At 46.4% G+C, this 13,603-nt stretch overlaps 1 protein-coding gene across 1 annotated transcript; it reads right to left on the bottom strand.

Annotated features, from left to right (window-relative positions):
* Nucleotides 1-10,867: 10,867 nt before the first annotated feature.
* RPS27A (ribosomal protein S27a) lies at nucleotides 10,868-13,582 on the bottom strand. Its single transcript, XM_006274436.4, has 5 exons — nucleotides 13,464-13,582; nucleotides 13,282-13,336; nucleotides 13,103-13,188; nucleotides 12,277-12,408; nucleotides 10,868-11,377 (listed from the first exon to the last, which is right to left on the bottom strand). The coding sequence occupies exons 1-5, from the start codon at nucleotides 13,509-13,511 to the stop codon at nucleotides 11,228-11,230; spliced, it is 471 nt and encodes a 156-aa protein (XP_006274498.1). The 5' UTR covers nucleotides 13,512-13,582; the 3' UTR covers nucleotides 10,868-11,227.
* Nucleotides 13,583-13,603: the final 21 nt, after the last annotated feature.

Here is a 13,603-nt window from a genome sequence, read left to right as displayed (position 1 = left end):
CGGACATTTTGCCATGTTTGTTTTGTGTGAAATTGGGAGAAACTCATGGTCACCCTGTGTCAGAACAGAGAGGAAAAATCAAGGCCAAAAATATAGGTTGTGTTTATTTTTGTTATTTTTTTTCATAGATGTTAGGAGCTAGAAGGGACCTTACAAGATCATCAGGTCCAGCTCCCCTGCACTTAGGCAGGAAAGACTGCTTTATTTTGGTTTGTATAAAAATACACATGTTGGAGGTGAAATTCGTTTTGCTGAGCAGAGCAGCTCAGTGCTGCTATGGAATGATTGGTAACTGCATGTTTGTATTTGCCTACCCAGCCCAACTGAGGGCATCTCCACACACCTGGGAAACCTGTTGCCTTGGTCTGAGTTATATTCTTAGTGAACTCCATCTCCTGTCTCTTCTCCCCGGACACTATTTGCTGTCAGTGGCTGCAGTTCCCAGGATGGGTGGGTCTGGATCCTGCCCATCCCTCTGAGCAAAGTCAAAACTTCGCTAAACTACATCAGTACGGGGGGCAGGTAATAGGCCAAGTGGCTGATGGTGAGATCTTGCACTTTTACTTATATTTCCAGGTCAAAAGAACTGGTTGCCGTTTTATTCCAATAAAGGAAGTAAGGCCACTACTAAATAAACAATGAAAACTATTAAATAAGAGTGAAATGCCAGTAGCACATGTGTAGGATGTATTGCCTTTGGTGGGAATTCTTGCCTGCCTTTGACACCCACCCCCGCCCCCCACCCCCGTTTGCAAGGTGGGAAGGACAGCAGGGTAGTAATGGAAGCCTTTAAAGCTCACCTCCTTCCGAGGACTGGGAGATCCAAAGGGCAGATCAGATGAGCTGGCTAACTGTATGCAAAGCCTTTCATTATTCCGTATCACTATACCTCATGTCTTTTATGACTAGAGACAGCAACAACAAGGCTCTGAATGAGATTAGCACTCCAGAGTATTGTTTCACATCAGTCCCATGGCGGGACTGACAGCTGTCCCCAGAGGTCTGTGTAAAGTGAACCAAGAACCTTTAATCCAGATACCAAACCAGGCTTTCTTCCTCCTTTAAATCTGAAGAGAGAGCATGAGCTAAGAGGAAAATGCACATGGAAGACATCCCATTTCTTTACAGAAGGAGTTAAGATGATGGCCTAGTTTTCAGAGGGGCTAAGCCAGATGCTGTATTAACGTGGAAAATATAACAGTTCCACCACCTTGTACAATTCCTCCAATCACTTATTTTACTTGTCTTGCGTGTCCTCCAGTGTACGCAGGCACATGCTGCACTTAATCACACCTGTTCATTTAGCAGTACACACAACCATTCTAGTATCATTGGGAAAAGCTCCCTCCCCCTCCATAAATTACAGGTATCTCAGGAAAAGCAAGATCAAACCCTCTGCAGTGAGAGTTTGACACAGCAGGGGTCTCTAAGAAGGGACTCAAAGTCTCAGTTCAGTTCCCTGCACCAGCACATGTCTTCTAGGCCCACCACTTACTCTCTTTTTGCCTCACTATCCTCATCTGCTAATTGAGAACAGTGATCATAGTCAGTCTGATAGGTTGTGTATGAGCTAAATAACTAATGTTTACAGGATATGGCAGTGACGTGGGAGGGAAACAAGATCACCTTATATATAGATTTTCTACCTCATGAGATATTTGTGTGAGATCCCACTGGGCCAAGTTTTAAAGTCCTGAATCACCGGCTTCTCAAGTAGATTTCATGGCAGCCATCCACACCGCACCCACCAGTGGGCACTGGATGGAGGATGGAGGGGGTGGGTAGGGCCTCCATGTAGACCCACGTGGGCAGGGTGCATTTGGTGGGCTGGGTGGACAAGATGGTTGCAACCCAGTCCTGTAACATCTGAGGGCTACAACAAGCCCTTTTGGACAAAAATATGCGAAAACAAAGGAGGCCAAGAACTAGCAAGTGAGAGGAAGCTTCTCTTGGTCCTTCGTGTTTTTATTTCTTACAAATTCAACCATTGGCAGATTTAAATACTCTGTTGGAAGGTACAGTGCACTTGGAGAAGACAGGAAACTTCAAGAGTGATCTGGAAGACTAAGATATTTTACAACAAAACAAATTTAGCCTCCTCTGGGATCTGGAGCCTTATGCAGCCCTGTGAAAGCTTATACACAGCCCCTCATTGGTCAGCAGCCACCTATGAGGTAGGACATGGTCGCCTAGTTGTCATAGTGGTGCTTATATCACAAAGGCTGTTGGGTCCCCTTTGCTGGGTCCTGGACCTGGCAGCTTGAGTGGCTTTGGATGCCTTCATGATAGGAGCTGCTCAGCGCGTGAGAGAAGGAAAGCTTGTTTAAGTTAATTTTGAACAATAGAAGTCATTGACCTAGAACTACCCAGCAGAGGTAAGATCCCCATGATGTTCTCCATGCCTAATCTCTAGTCCCACACCCATTCTTGGAAGCGCAAGGAACAGGTGGATTAGTGAAAATCATCTTTTTTTAGAGCCAGATTTTCAGTTGTGCAAACCAGTGTTACTTGGTGGCCTGGACTGTAGGTTAGGTAATCGGTATCAGGTCAGGATCAAGCCTTCAGCCTCTGAACACTGACATGCCTTCAATCATCAGTGACTGTGCTAGATGTTTTGGGAAAGGCCTCCTTCTGTCCCCGAGGTATTTCTGACCCTGTCCCCCTTGCAGCCAGCTGGGTGGTGTGAGGTGTCTATACATTACCTAACCTAAGCACTAGGGCAGCCTATAGATGCGCTGGTTCGCATTCTAATTAGAACACGTTGGAGCCGGTTCAGTTAATCGAGTCTGCTCCATGTTCTAATTAAAATGCTCCAGCATTGCCTAGGGTCCCTCAGGTTGGGGGAAGTTGTAGCCAGTGCCACTGGGTGCCACTGCTAATCCTCCCCTGGGCAGCCTGTCTGTCAGGTCCCTTCATCAGGTGCAAACCAACATGAACCAGGCCTGTTCTACACCAGGTCTGAGTGCCTAGTCGCATCCCCTTGGCAATGGCAGCTCTTGGGAAGGTTTGTGCTAAGAGAGGCAGGAAAATCTTGTCAGTGGAAGCTGTTGAGAATCTCAACCTTCCTCTATGGGCAGCAAAACTGCTGTGCCCAGCAGAACCAGCATCTTCTCTCAGCTGGGAATGCAGGACGCTCCCAACGGAGCAGCCACAGGTACGACTGTGTGGGAGAGCTTCTGTAGCTTGGGACCCAGAGAGACCACAAGTCTCTGGCTGTTCGAGACACCAGTGATGAGATGATGGGAGCAACACTGCATCCATTGTGCACTGCCCACCCGCACATCACTGCCAGCATGTGTGACCTCAGGAGGTCCAAGTTATGACCAGTCGAGTCACAGAGGCCATTTCTAAAAGCCCTTGGGGCTGGACATGGCAAAAGGAGGAAAACCGTGGGCATACCCTGCCCTATATCATTTCATTACTTTGTTTTGGGTGCTCCATGTAAAAGCAAGCACCTGTGTGTGTATGTGTTTGATAACAAATTATGTTCTGCGTTCTTCTGGCTGTTGCTGCTTTTCTCCTCCTGAACACAGCTGAGCAAGAGGAGGGTGAAGCCTTATAGCTTGGGCTATATAGTCAGGTTTCGGTATCTTGCCAGCAAGGAGGAAATCAAATCAATGGTAGTAGTAGCCTTTGCTGTCTAACGCTCCTGAGCTTCTGGAAGATAGCTCAGTAACTGACCCCGAGGCAGAAAGCAGGCCAGTTCAAACAATGCTGCCTTTTATGTTGTTTTTCCATTCCACTCCCAGAGCACTGGGATTGGAAGGGACCTCGGAAGGATCACAGTCACTGGCCAGGTACACAGGCAATGTTAGAGCACTCCTTCCCTACTCTTCCCCCCCTCTCCTTACTTTCTATTTCCCTGCAGGCAAGCCTAGCTTCAGCTTCAAAACTCAAAATGTTTCAAAACTTTTTAAATGTTTCAACTACCGTTTTGTTTCGAGGCTGTTTGAAGCCCTTTGTTTCATTTTGATTTTGCTATTTCGAGCTTGAAACGAGTCGAAAGGATCAAGAACTCACCAAGGAACTGGTTGAGGCTGCACGCTCCTGGTGCATGGTTGTCATGGGAGACTTCAACTACCCAGACATCTCATGGGAAGAGCACTCGGCCAAATCTGAATGGTCGCAAATCTTCCTCACGTGCGTGGACGAACTCTATCCAACTCAAAAAGTCTATGGAATGACAAGAGGCAAAACGCTGCTCGACCTAGTACTGGCAAAGGGGGAAGATCTAGTTGGCAACCTAATGATCAAAGGGAAGCTGGGAGACAGTGACCATGAGCTGATTGCTTTCACTATCCATCTCAAAGCTGGCAAGTCAGTCAGCAATGCAGAAATCCAAGCTCAGGAGGCTTGTTGGCAAGGCCATAAGGGACCACGACTCAAAGAGGAGGGGAATTCAGGATGAGTGGTTGCTCCTCAAGGGGGTGTTTGTACTTTCAGGATCAACGTCTATCCCATCTCAGAGGAAAGGTAGCAAAAGGGCACAGCAGCCCCCTTGGCTTTGCAGGGAACTTGTGGACCTCCTGTGTCTAAAAAGACAGACCTATAAAGGATGGAAAACTGGAATCACCTCAAAGGAGTAGTATTCTGCACTGGTCTGGACCTGGAGGGAGCAAACCAGGAAAGCCAAGGCTGCAACTGAACTCCAACTGGCTACACATATCAAAGACAATAAAAAGTCCTATTTTAGATATGTGGGGAGCCGGAGGAAAAGCGAGGGTAACATTGAACTGGGACAACTGACACCCAGGAAAAAGCCAACCTGCTTAACGGGTATTTTATGTTGTTTTTTCATCAGCCCCAAGGGATCGCCCTGCTCAACACGGTACGGGACAGCCAGGGTGAGGGAGAACTGTTACCCTACATCACTGTAGACCATATAAAGGAAGGTGTCCAGCCTTTCAAGATGTTCAAGTCAGCTGACCCAGACAGTTTACACCCCAGGGCACTTAAGGAGTTGGCAGACATCATAGCTCAGCCAATGGCACAGATCTTCGAGAACTTATGGCGCTCAGGTGAAGTGCTCAAAGATTGGAAGAAGGCCAATGTGGTGTCTATCTTCAAGAAAGGGAGGAAAGTAGATCCAGGGAACTACAGGCCTATCAGCCTGACCTTTATCCCAGGGAAGATTTTGGAAAAAAATTATCAAAGAGACCATTCTTGACAAACTGGCTGATGGCAACATCCTGAGGGATAGCCAGCACGGGTTTGTTGTGGGTAAGTCTTGCCTGACCAATCTCATCTCCTTCTATGACCAGGTGACATATCACCTGGACAAGGGAGAGGAGATTGACGTCATATATCTTGACTTAAAAAAGACTTTGATATGGTGTCCCATGATTTCCTCATGGAAAAATTGGCCAGCTGCAGCCTCAGCTACATCAGTCTGATGGCTGGGGAATTGGCTCTGAGGCCAGACCCAGAGAGTGGTAGTCAATGGAAGTGAATCATTGTGGTGCACCGTGACCAGTAGAGTCCCCCAAGGCTCTGTCCTCTTTAACATCTTTATTGATGTAGACATTGGTATCAGAAGCAGAGTGGCCAAGTTCGCCGATGACACCAAACTTTGGGGTAAAGCGTCCATACCTGAGGATAGGCTGGTGATCCAGGCCAACCTCGACAGGCTCGGAAAATGGGCAGATGAAAACCTGATGGCATTCGAAACCAAAAATTGCAAAGTACTCCACCTTGAAGGAAAAAACCCCACAGCATGCTTTAGAAGCTCGGCAGTGCTACGCTTGCCAGCACTATGGCTGAAAGGGACTTGGGGGTCATGATTGACCACAAAATGAATATGAGCCACTAATGCAATGTCATAGCTGGTAAAGTGAGCAAAACTCTGGCTTGCATCCACAGATGCTTCTCAAGCAAATCCCAGGATGTCATCCTCCTGCTGTACTCAGCCTTGCTGAGGCTGCAGCTGGAGTACTGCATCCAGTTCTGGGCTCCACAATTTTAAAAGGATGTGGAGAAGCTTGAGGGAGTCCAGAGGACAGCCACACATATGATCAGAGGGCAGGAGAACAGGCCCTATGATGAGAGGCTGAAAGCCATGGGATGCTTCAGCCTGGAAAAGCACAGGCGCAGGGGGGACCTGGTGGCTGCCTATAAGCATAAAAGGGGTGTTCGTCAGGATCTGAGGGGACGTCTGTTCACCAGAGTGCCCCAGGGGATGACAAGGTCAAACAGTCACAAACTCCTCCAAGACCTTTTCAGGCTGGACATAAGGAAAAACTTCTTTACTGTCCAAGCCCCCAAGGCCTGGAATAGACTGCCTTCAGAGGTGGTGCAAGCACCTACTCTAGGCTCTTAAGAAACATTTGGACGTCTGTCTTGCTGGGATCCTTTGAGCCTAGCTGACTTCCTGCCCCTCGGACAGGGGACTGGACTCGATCTTCCAAGGTCCCTTCCAGCCCTAATATCTATGAAATCTATGAAACAGCATTGAAATGAAACACCCAGAGAAATTTCACACAGCCCTATCAATTATCTAGTTGGGTGTAGCTATCAAGTGGATTTCCCCAGGGGTCTATGCTGGTCTAGTATTTAGTATCTTCATTAATTATATGAAAATTGGGATTTTAGTGCACACTGAACAAATTAGCAGATTACAGTAACTTGAGTGGAACTATAGAGACTCTGGAGGGTAGAGTTGCATGATCTTGGATAAATGGTCTGAAATTAATCAAATGAAATTCAATAAGTGACTTTCAATAAGTGCAAAATTCCTGCACTTGGGATGGAAAAAATTGTGCCCAAATACAGAATGGAGAAGCACTGGATGGGCTACAGTACTGGAGAAAAATACCTGGGGGCTCACAGTGGACCATGTGTTGAATATGAGCCAACATAATACACTCAATATGTTCTCTTGTAGCAAAAAAGCCCATAAGTAGACACAGTATTCATAGGAACACCAGTTGCAGGTCGAGAGAAATGATCCTTTCACTGTTCGGTGAGGCCTCAGCTAGAGTACTCTGTCCAGTTTGGTTACCCCACTTTGAAAAAGGTTAGGGAAACAAAAACAGGATGGATAAAAAGCAACGATTTAAAAAAAAAAATTTGGATTTTTTTAAATTTAAATCAATTTTTTTTAAATCTAATAATTTTTAAGATGCTTAAAAAAAATAAACCTATATAAAGATAGTTTTAATTTAAGATATGTTAAAGATCAAAGATATCATCATGGAATAGGGATTATACCTTTTAATTGTATACTGTTTGAGACAATATATTCATATATCCTTTTTCGAAAAGTTTTATAAATAGGTCACAACAGGCCATGGACTATATTAAGGGCCCAATCTTATGGGGCTCCCAGAGGCTCCTCTATAGATTAGTAAAGTTTAAAGAGAACTACTGTACCCAATGGGACTCCGTGCTCAGTCTAGAAGATCCCATTAAGCATCTCTGTGATGCTTAGTTTCAGTTCTCAAACTGTGTATTTGTGTCTCGAGAGATAACATCCTTATTAACAGCTGTACATGGAGATGAGAGATAAATAAAAGACCTGATTACCCACCCACTGGCCATATTGTCTCTCTGCAAGTTTGTGTATGCAGTCAAGCCCTTCTTTCTCTCTAAAAGTGCGAAGTTTCAAGAAGTTAAATGAATAAAGGATTGTTGGGGGTGGAGTAGATCTGGGCAAGGGGGAGGAGTCTGGAGATAAATGCAAGGAGGAAGGGGCAGTAAAATATTCCAGAAGTCTTGAGGGATAAGTTTCTGAGTATATTGATTTGAGATCTAGTGAGGGAATGGTGTAGTAGAAGGAAAACCCATCACGGCAGCAGGCGTGCCAGGCCATAAAAAAAGAAATCAAAGATGAGAAGAAATCTAGAAGAAAGTCAAGAAAGCCCCAAGCTAATAACATGTGGCTGTAGCGCTCATTTGATGTCATCCTAATACAGCATGGCAAAAATATCCCCCAAATATCCATAATTAATTTAGTGAATTGGAGGTAGTTCACTGCCCAATGACTTCATAAGTATCTGCTTCGATCAGCTTTGGTAAATAAAATAACCAAACCATAATTCATTTTTCTGATGTAGCTAAAAAATTAATCTGAAAAATATCAAAATAAATCACCACTTTAAAATGTATAGCGTGTACCTTCTAATAATGAAACCTGTATCTATGAGTTGTGAATAATACGTATTAAAGTTATATCAAACAAGAATGAACTTGTAGAAAACAATGATTAAATCGAGGCTTCCTGACCAGTGATTTAAATCAATCTAGAATTAGATGACCTCTTGAGGTTTCTTCTAGCCCTAGTTTTCCATAATAACAAAATAAAACACTAGTTATTGTTTAGTAAAAAGTTATTGCTCTTTGCTGCTCCAGGATGCACGCAGCTCTCTGCAAAATGTATCTTGGGAAGCAGCAGGGTAGCTCCTAGTCTTTTAAAAAATAAGTACATAATTTATTTTCCCTGGAAGATTGATGTCTCTTCAGGGTGTAGCAGAGTAGTTTTGGGAAAGATGCTGTCAGGTCACATAGGAGCCCACAGAGGAGATAAGGGAACTTGCCAGAATCCGGCACCTTCCAGTCCTTTGCAGAGGGATGAGTCAAATGAATGCTTTCCTTAATTGTGCAGAGATGCTGGAAATATGATGAACCATGATCCCCAAATCTTAACCAGCTATTGTGCCTTTTTGTTAAATAGCAAAACATACATTTGAGCTTTTTCCTTGAAGCAATATGAGAATACTACCAATTGCTCTGAATGAACCATCCAAAGCAGTGTTTCTCAAGCTTTGGGTCATGGCAATATACAAAAAGGTCATGAACAAACTTTAAAGCTGGCAGAGTTCCATGCCACACTGGGAGGTGGAGGGCTGCAGGTTGGGAATGAGGGGCACTGGGTCAGGACTGGCCATTGATACTTAAAAATGGGTCCTGGTACAAAAAAAGGCTGAGAACCACCAATCTCAAAATTCTACAACCTGCCTTGCCATGAACTTAAGGAGGGTGTAGACACTAACTGCTACTTTCTAGGACCAACAAATCCTGACCCAGCTGTGGCACCCTTCTAGGAAAATGCATTTACAAGCAACTTCTGTCTCATTTTCAGATGGAAATGGATTATTAGCTTCATAAGGGAGGGGTAGGGGAATCATATTCCTGGAAAAACGTTACAATACATTAAGGTTCTCATTTAAACAATAGTCTAGTCCCTGTTTAAATATTTGGTTTGTCTGTAGAATGGAACATTGCAGTTATCCCAGAAATAGTTTTACTTGGCTTAGGCAGTGCTGTCCTTTGGGACAGTGAAGGGGTAGGTATGTTTGTGGGGGGCTATGGGTGTACAGGGTGAGGTATCCACACACACCCACATACTCCATGGGGTGTGGGTAGGCATGGGGTTTGTGGGGCACCTGTGTGTGGGGGGGAGGGTGGCTGGGGTGTGGGTGTCTGCGTGTATGGCTGTGAGGGGGAGCTATGGGTGTAGATATATAGTGTGGTGTGCGTGTGGGAATTGCCACACCCCTCTCCCCCAGTACCAGCAGGTCCCTGTGCTCCCAAGTTTAGCCATGCAGCTGGGAGCCAGGTGGTGCTGGAATAGAGCAGGAACAGGAAGCACAGAAATGGCTGGGGGTAGGGCAGGGCTGGGCTCCTGCTGCCAGCTCCCCCTGGGTCCTGCCATCTTTGATAGGTAGCTAGGAGCAAATAAATATTAATTTACTAAATTTTTTAGGGCCCCCACAGGCCAGATAGAATGGCCTGTTAGGCTGATTCCAGCCCACAAGCCATATTTTGCCCACCTGTCCTAGATCAGTTACAGCACTTCAACCTTGTTCCAGGTATCATGGTGAGAGAAGCCATAAGAAGTTTCCTAGTAGCCACACAATCGGATTGAAATTAAGTGTAGGAGTTTGTAATAAGTCTTATGATACATACAAGTTTCTACATTTTAAATTACATTTTTAAGCAACCATTCCTTTACAAGTCCTGATGTCCTGAATCATATACAGGGATCCAGGTTTTCCATTTGCCATGGAAAAACAGAGAAAACCACGGATTTTCCCCCTTACTAGAGGAAAACACCGATTTCTCATTTTATCAGAGAAACCCATGGATTTTGCAGTTTTGCAGAACTCTGCCGACTGGCAGAGTTCCAGTCTGCAGGGAACTGGTGGGGAGGGAGTGGAAGGAGGGCAGCCAGGCAGGGGGTGGTGTTCATGTCTATGCACATGGCTACCAGGCAGCCTGGAGAGAAGTTCCTGTAGGTAAGCTGTGGTGTGGGGATTGAGGCCTCAGAGGGAGTTAGGCAGGGCTGCAGCTGCTGCCCAGCTGGGCACTATATGGGGCTGGGGGCCCAGTGCTGCAACGTGTGGCTGCAGGGCCCCGGCCAGGAGTCAGACAAGGCTGCAGGTAGCTCACCCAGGGAGCAGTGGGGGGGTGGGGCCAGGAGGCCCCAAGGGAAAGCAACAGGACAGGAGCCCAAACCTGCCCCCTCCCCCCGTACACAGCCTAGGAGTGTGCACAGCAGGGGAGAGCCATCGCCATTTCCCCCCCCCCGCCCTCACAGCAGGCAGGCAGCTGGGCCGGGGGGCAGGGAGGAAAGGGGCAGGCTCCATGTTTTGCTCTGTTACAGCAACTGCCCCCTCCTGCTGGGGTCAGGGGACTGCAGACCAGGGTCCCTGGCCCCACAGCCCTGGCAGCTGGGGGCCATTTCCAGCAGGGCTGAGAGGAGTGAGGAGCCTTTCATTTTAATCACGCTTTGGGGTTTTTAATCCGGGAAAACCCAGATCCCTAGTTATGTATTTCTCAGGTTAATATATATATATATATATATATATATATATATATATATATAGAAAGCAACAATTAATAGGATATTAAAGGTGACAAACACATGTAATCAGCTGTGCAAACATCCGTGGTGTCCATTTTATTAAAGCTGTACTATCATGTGATTTTAGAAACAGCACAAGAATGCAACTTAAAAACCATTTTCATCAGTAAAAATCATATAATTTAGTCCTATTCCCTACATTCAAGATGAAGAAAGTGATGACATCACTAAATCCAGTTAGAAAACTTCTTAGGCATATGTAACACCATTAGCTCATTGTTAAGCAAACAGAGCATTCACATTCCCTGATGTTCTACAGACTCAAATTGCTCCTAAATAAAGGCAGTGCTACATATATTGCAAGGAAAGAAAAAAAATGAATCCTAAATATCATACAACTTGAGTTTTTATTGTTATAAGATGCATTTACTTGTCTTCTGGTTTATTGAAGCAGTATGTCAGACAGCATTTGCCACAGTAATGTCTGTCAAAGTGGCTCGCCATGAAGACTCCAGCCCCACACTCCTCAGAGGGGCATTCTCGACGCAGGCGACTGATTTTACCGTTCTCATCCACCTGAAAGGAGTAGCTCCGTAAGTAACATCTCGCTATGTACACCTCCTTTTTGCTTTTGCCCCTATTTAGCACAAACTGTAACATTGTATAGTTGTAGAACTCAATCCATTATATATTGGATTCATCCTGGGTAATGCTTTCATCTGATGTTCTTTACTAATTTTGCAAACCAAAATGGCTACTTGCACCAGCCCAGTTTCCCTTCATTTTAAGAAACTATACTTCTGAATAGACAGAAGTTTATAAAGTATGCCAGAACTTACAATGGACTTAGAGGAAATTCACTGATTTTTCAAGCTCCCTGTTCAGTTGCCTATACATAAAAGTCAGTCACTTGAAGACTTCAAGCTGAGGACTCCATAAATGCACATTAAGGGATATGCAATGTTTATTGTAGACACTGCAATACAGTAGAAACTAGGCAGAAGGTAGGGCAGGGGAGCACAGAGATTAACTGGTACAGAGAAGCTCTACTTCTGTAGGAAAAAAACCCTGCTTCCTTTTAAACATGCATAGGACTAGGATTAGGGTAGCAGGTATTTGTATTTGATAAGATGGGCTTCTCTGAAGGTTAGTTTCTATAAAGTGCCATCCCACCCTTCCTTCTGCAGAAGGTAGCTAGTTAACTACCTCTCAGTAGGACCCAAGTAATTCTTATGTAGATGGTTCACACCCCACTTTTCAACTCATAGCAAGTTAAGGACAAATTAAGGACAACCTACTCAGCAGTTTGCTGCAATTTTTTACTTCAAAGGGTACTTCCCACACAGCTCACCAGAGAAGCAGCAAGCCCTTTGAAATAAGAATTGCAGCAAGTGCCCAACTGGATCTCAGATCCCTTAACTCTTAGCAAAGAATCAAATTCACACATCAGTTCTACTTGAATTCGTTATCCTTACCTTGTAGTATTTGAGCACAGCAAGCTTAACCTTCTTTCTCTTGTGCTTGTTCTTCTTGGGAGTGGTGTAAGACTTCTTCTTTCTCTTCTTAGCACCACCCCGGAGTCTCAGCACAAGGTGAAGAGTGGATTCCTATTGATAAAGATATTACAAGGTAAGAAAAAGAGGCTCCCACACATGCTGGATGTGCAGAGTACAGAATCCATGGTTCTTATTTGGTGATGGGGCTTTCTGAATTTTGCACGTGGAAAATTATAGGCACTTAAGAAAAGCATGCTGTAGGCAGACACCTACACTAGCCAGAAGAAACTGCCCATCAGGGTCCACATAGTAGTTAGGCCTAATGAACAGAGCTTGGGGTTGTTACTGGTGCTTGTAATCACAGGGCAAGCCCCGTAGTTCAAACCAGGGTTCACAGAGCCAGAGGGACTATAAGGAGTCGCAGTCAGGGAGCGAGCCAAGGTCAAACCAGCCCCGTTTAAGCAGTTTTTACTATGAATGCACTGAAGTTGCCAGCATGTTCCAAGCGCCAGAACCCAAGGGCTGGTGCTTTTACAGTCAGAGATCGTGTGATGTTGATCATGCTCTTGAGAACTGGTCCCATTTGCCCTCCTGTAACCACATCTCTGGCACATTGTTTCACTTGCAAACAGAAGCACAGAGCAGACATCTGCTGCGGGGGAGCTCAGTGGAACGGGCTCTGCCACCACTCCAATGTATTTACGCCTCTCACTAGGCAGACCAGCAAGCCCCGGGAGCACGTCCCACCCGCACCCGCCTCTTTCCAACTCCTTGCCCCTGGGCTCTTCCCCTCCGCCAGACCCACCTTCTGGATGTTGTAGTCGGACAGAGTGCGGCCATCTTCCAGCTGCTTGCCCGCAAAGATGAGTCGCTGCTGGTCAGGGGGGATACCTGGAAGAGCGAGAGGTGTCGGTGGCGCTGAGCGGGAGCGGGATCAGGTCCGCCCGCAGCGGGGACCCGGCCAGCCCGCCCGGCCCTACTTGCCTTCCTTGTCCTGAATCTTGGCCTTCACGTTCTCGATCGTGTCCGACGGCTCCACCTGCGCGGGGACACGGTGGCACATGGGTCACCGGGCACACGTGGGGCGCCCCAGGGGCCCCGCCGCCCGCCCGCCTACCCACCCACCCACCCACGTGGCGCCTGCCCGCCCGGGCCTGGCCCCGCACCTCGAGGGTGATGGTTTTCCCCGTCAGCGTCTTCACAAAGATCTGCATGGCGGCGGACGGAGGGCCGAAGCTGCTGCTGCCCAAATGGCGGCGCCGGGGAAAAGGGACGCGCTCGGCCTGCACGGGGTTTCCCTGCCCGG

This window comes from Alligator mississippiensis, chromosome 1 (assembly GCF_030867095.1).
Source record: "Alligator mississippiensis isolate rAllMis1 chromosome 1, rAllMis1, whole genome shotgun sequence".
Classification (NCBI taxonomy): domain Eukaryota; kingdom Metazoa; phylum Chordata; order Crocodylia; family Alligatoridae; genus Alligator; species Alligator mississippiensis.
The sequence above is the reverse complement of the archived record's forward strand: the minus strand, read 5'-3'. Positions and strand labels throughout refer to the sequence as shown.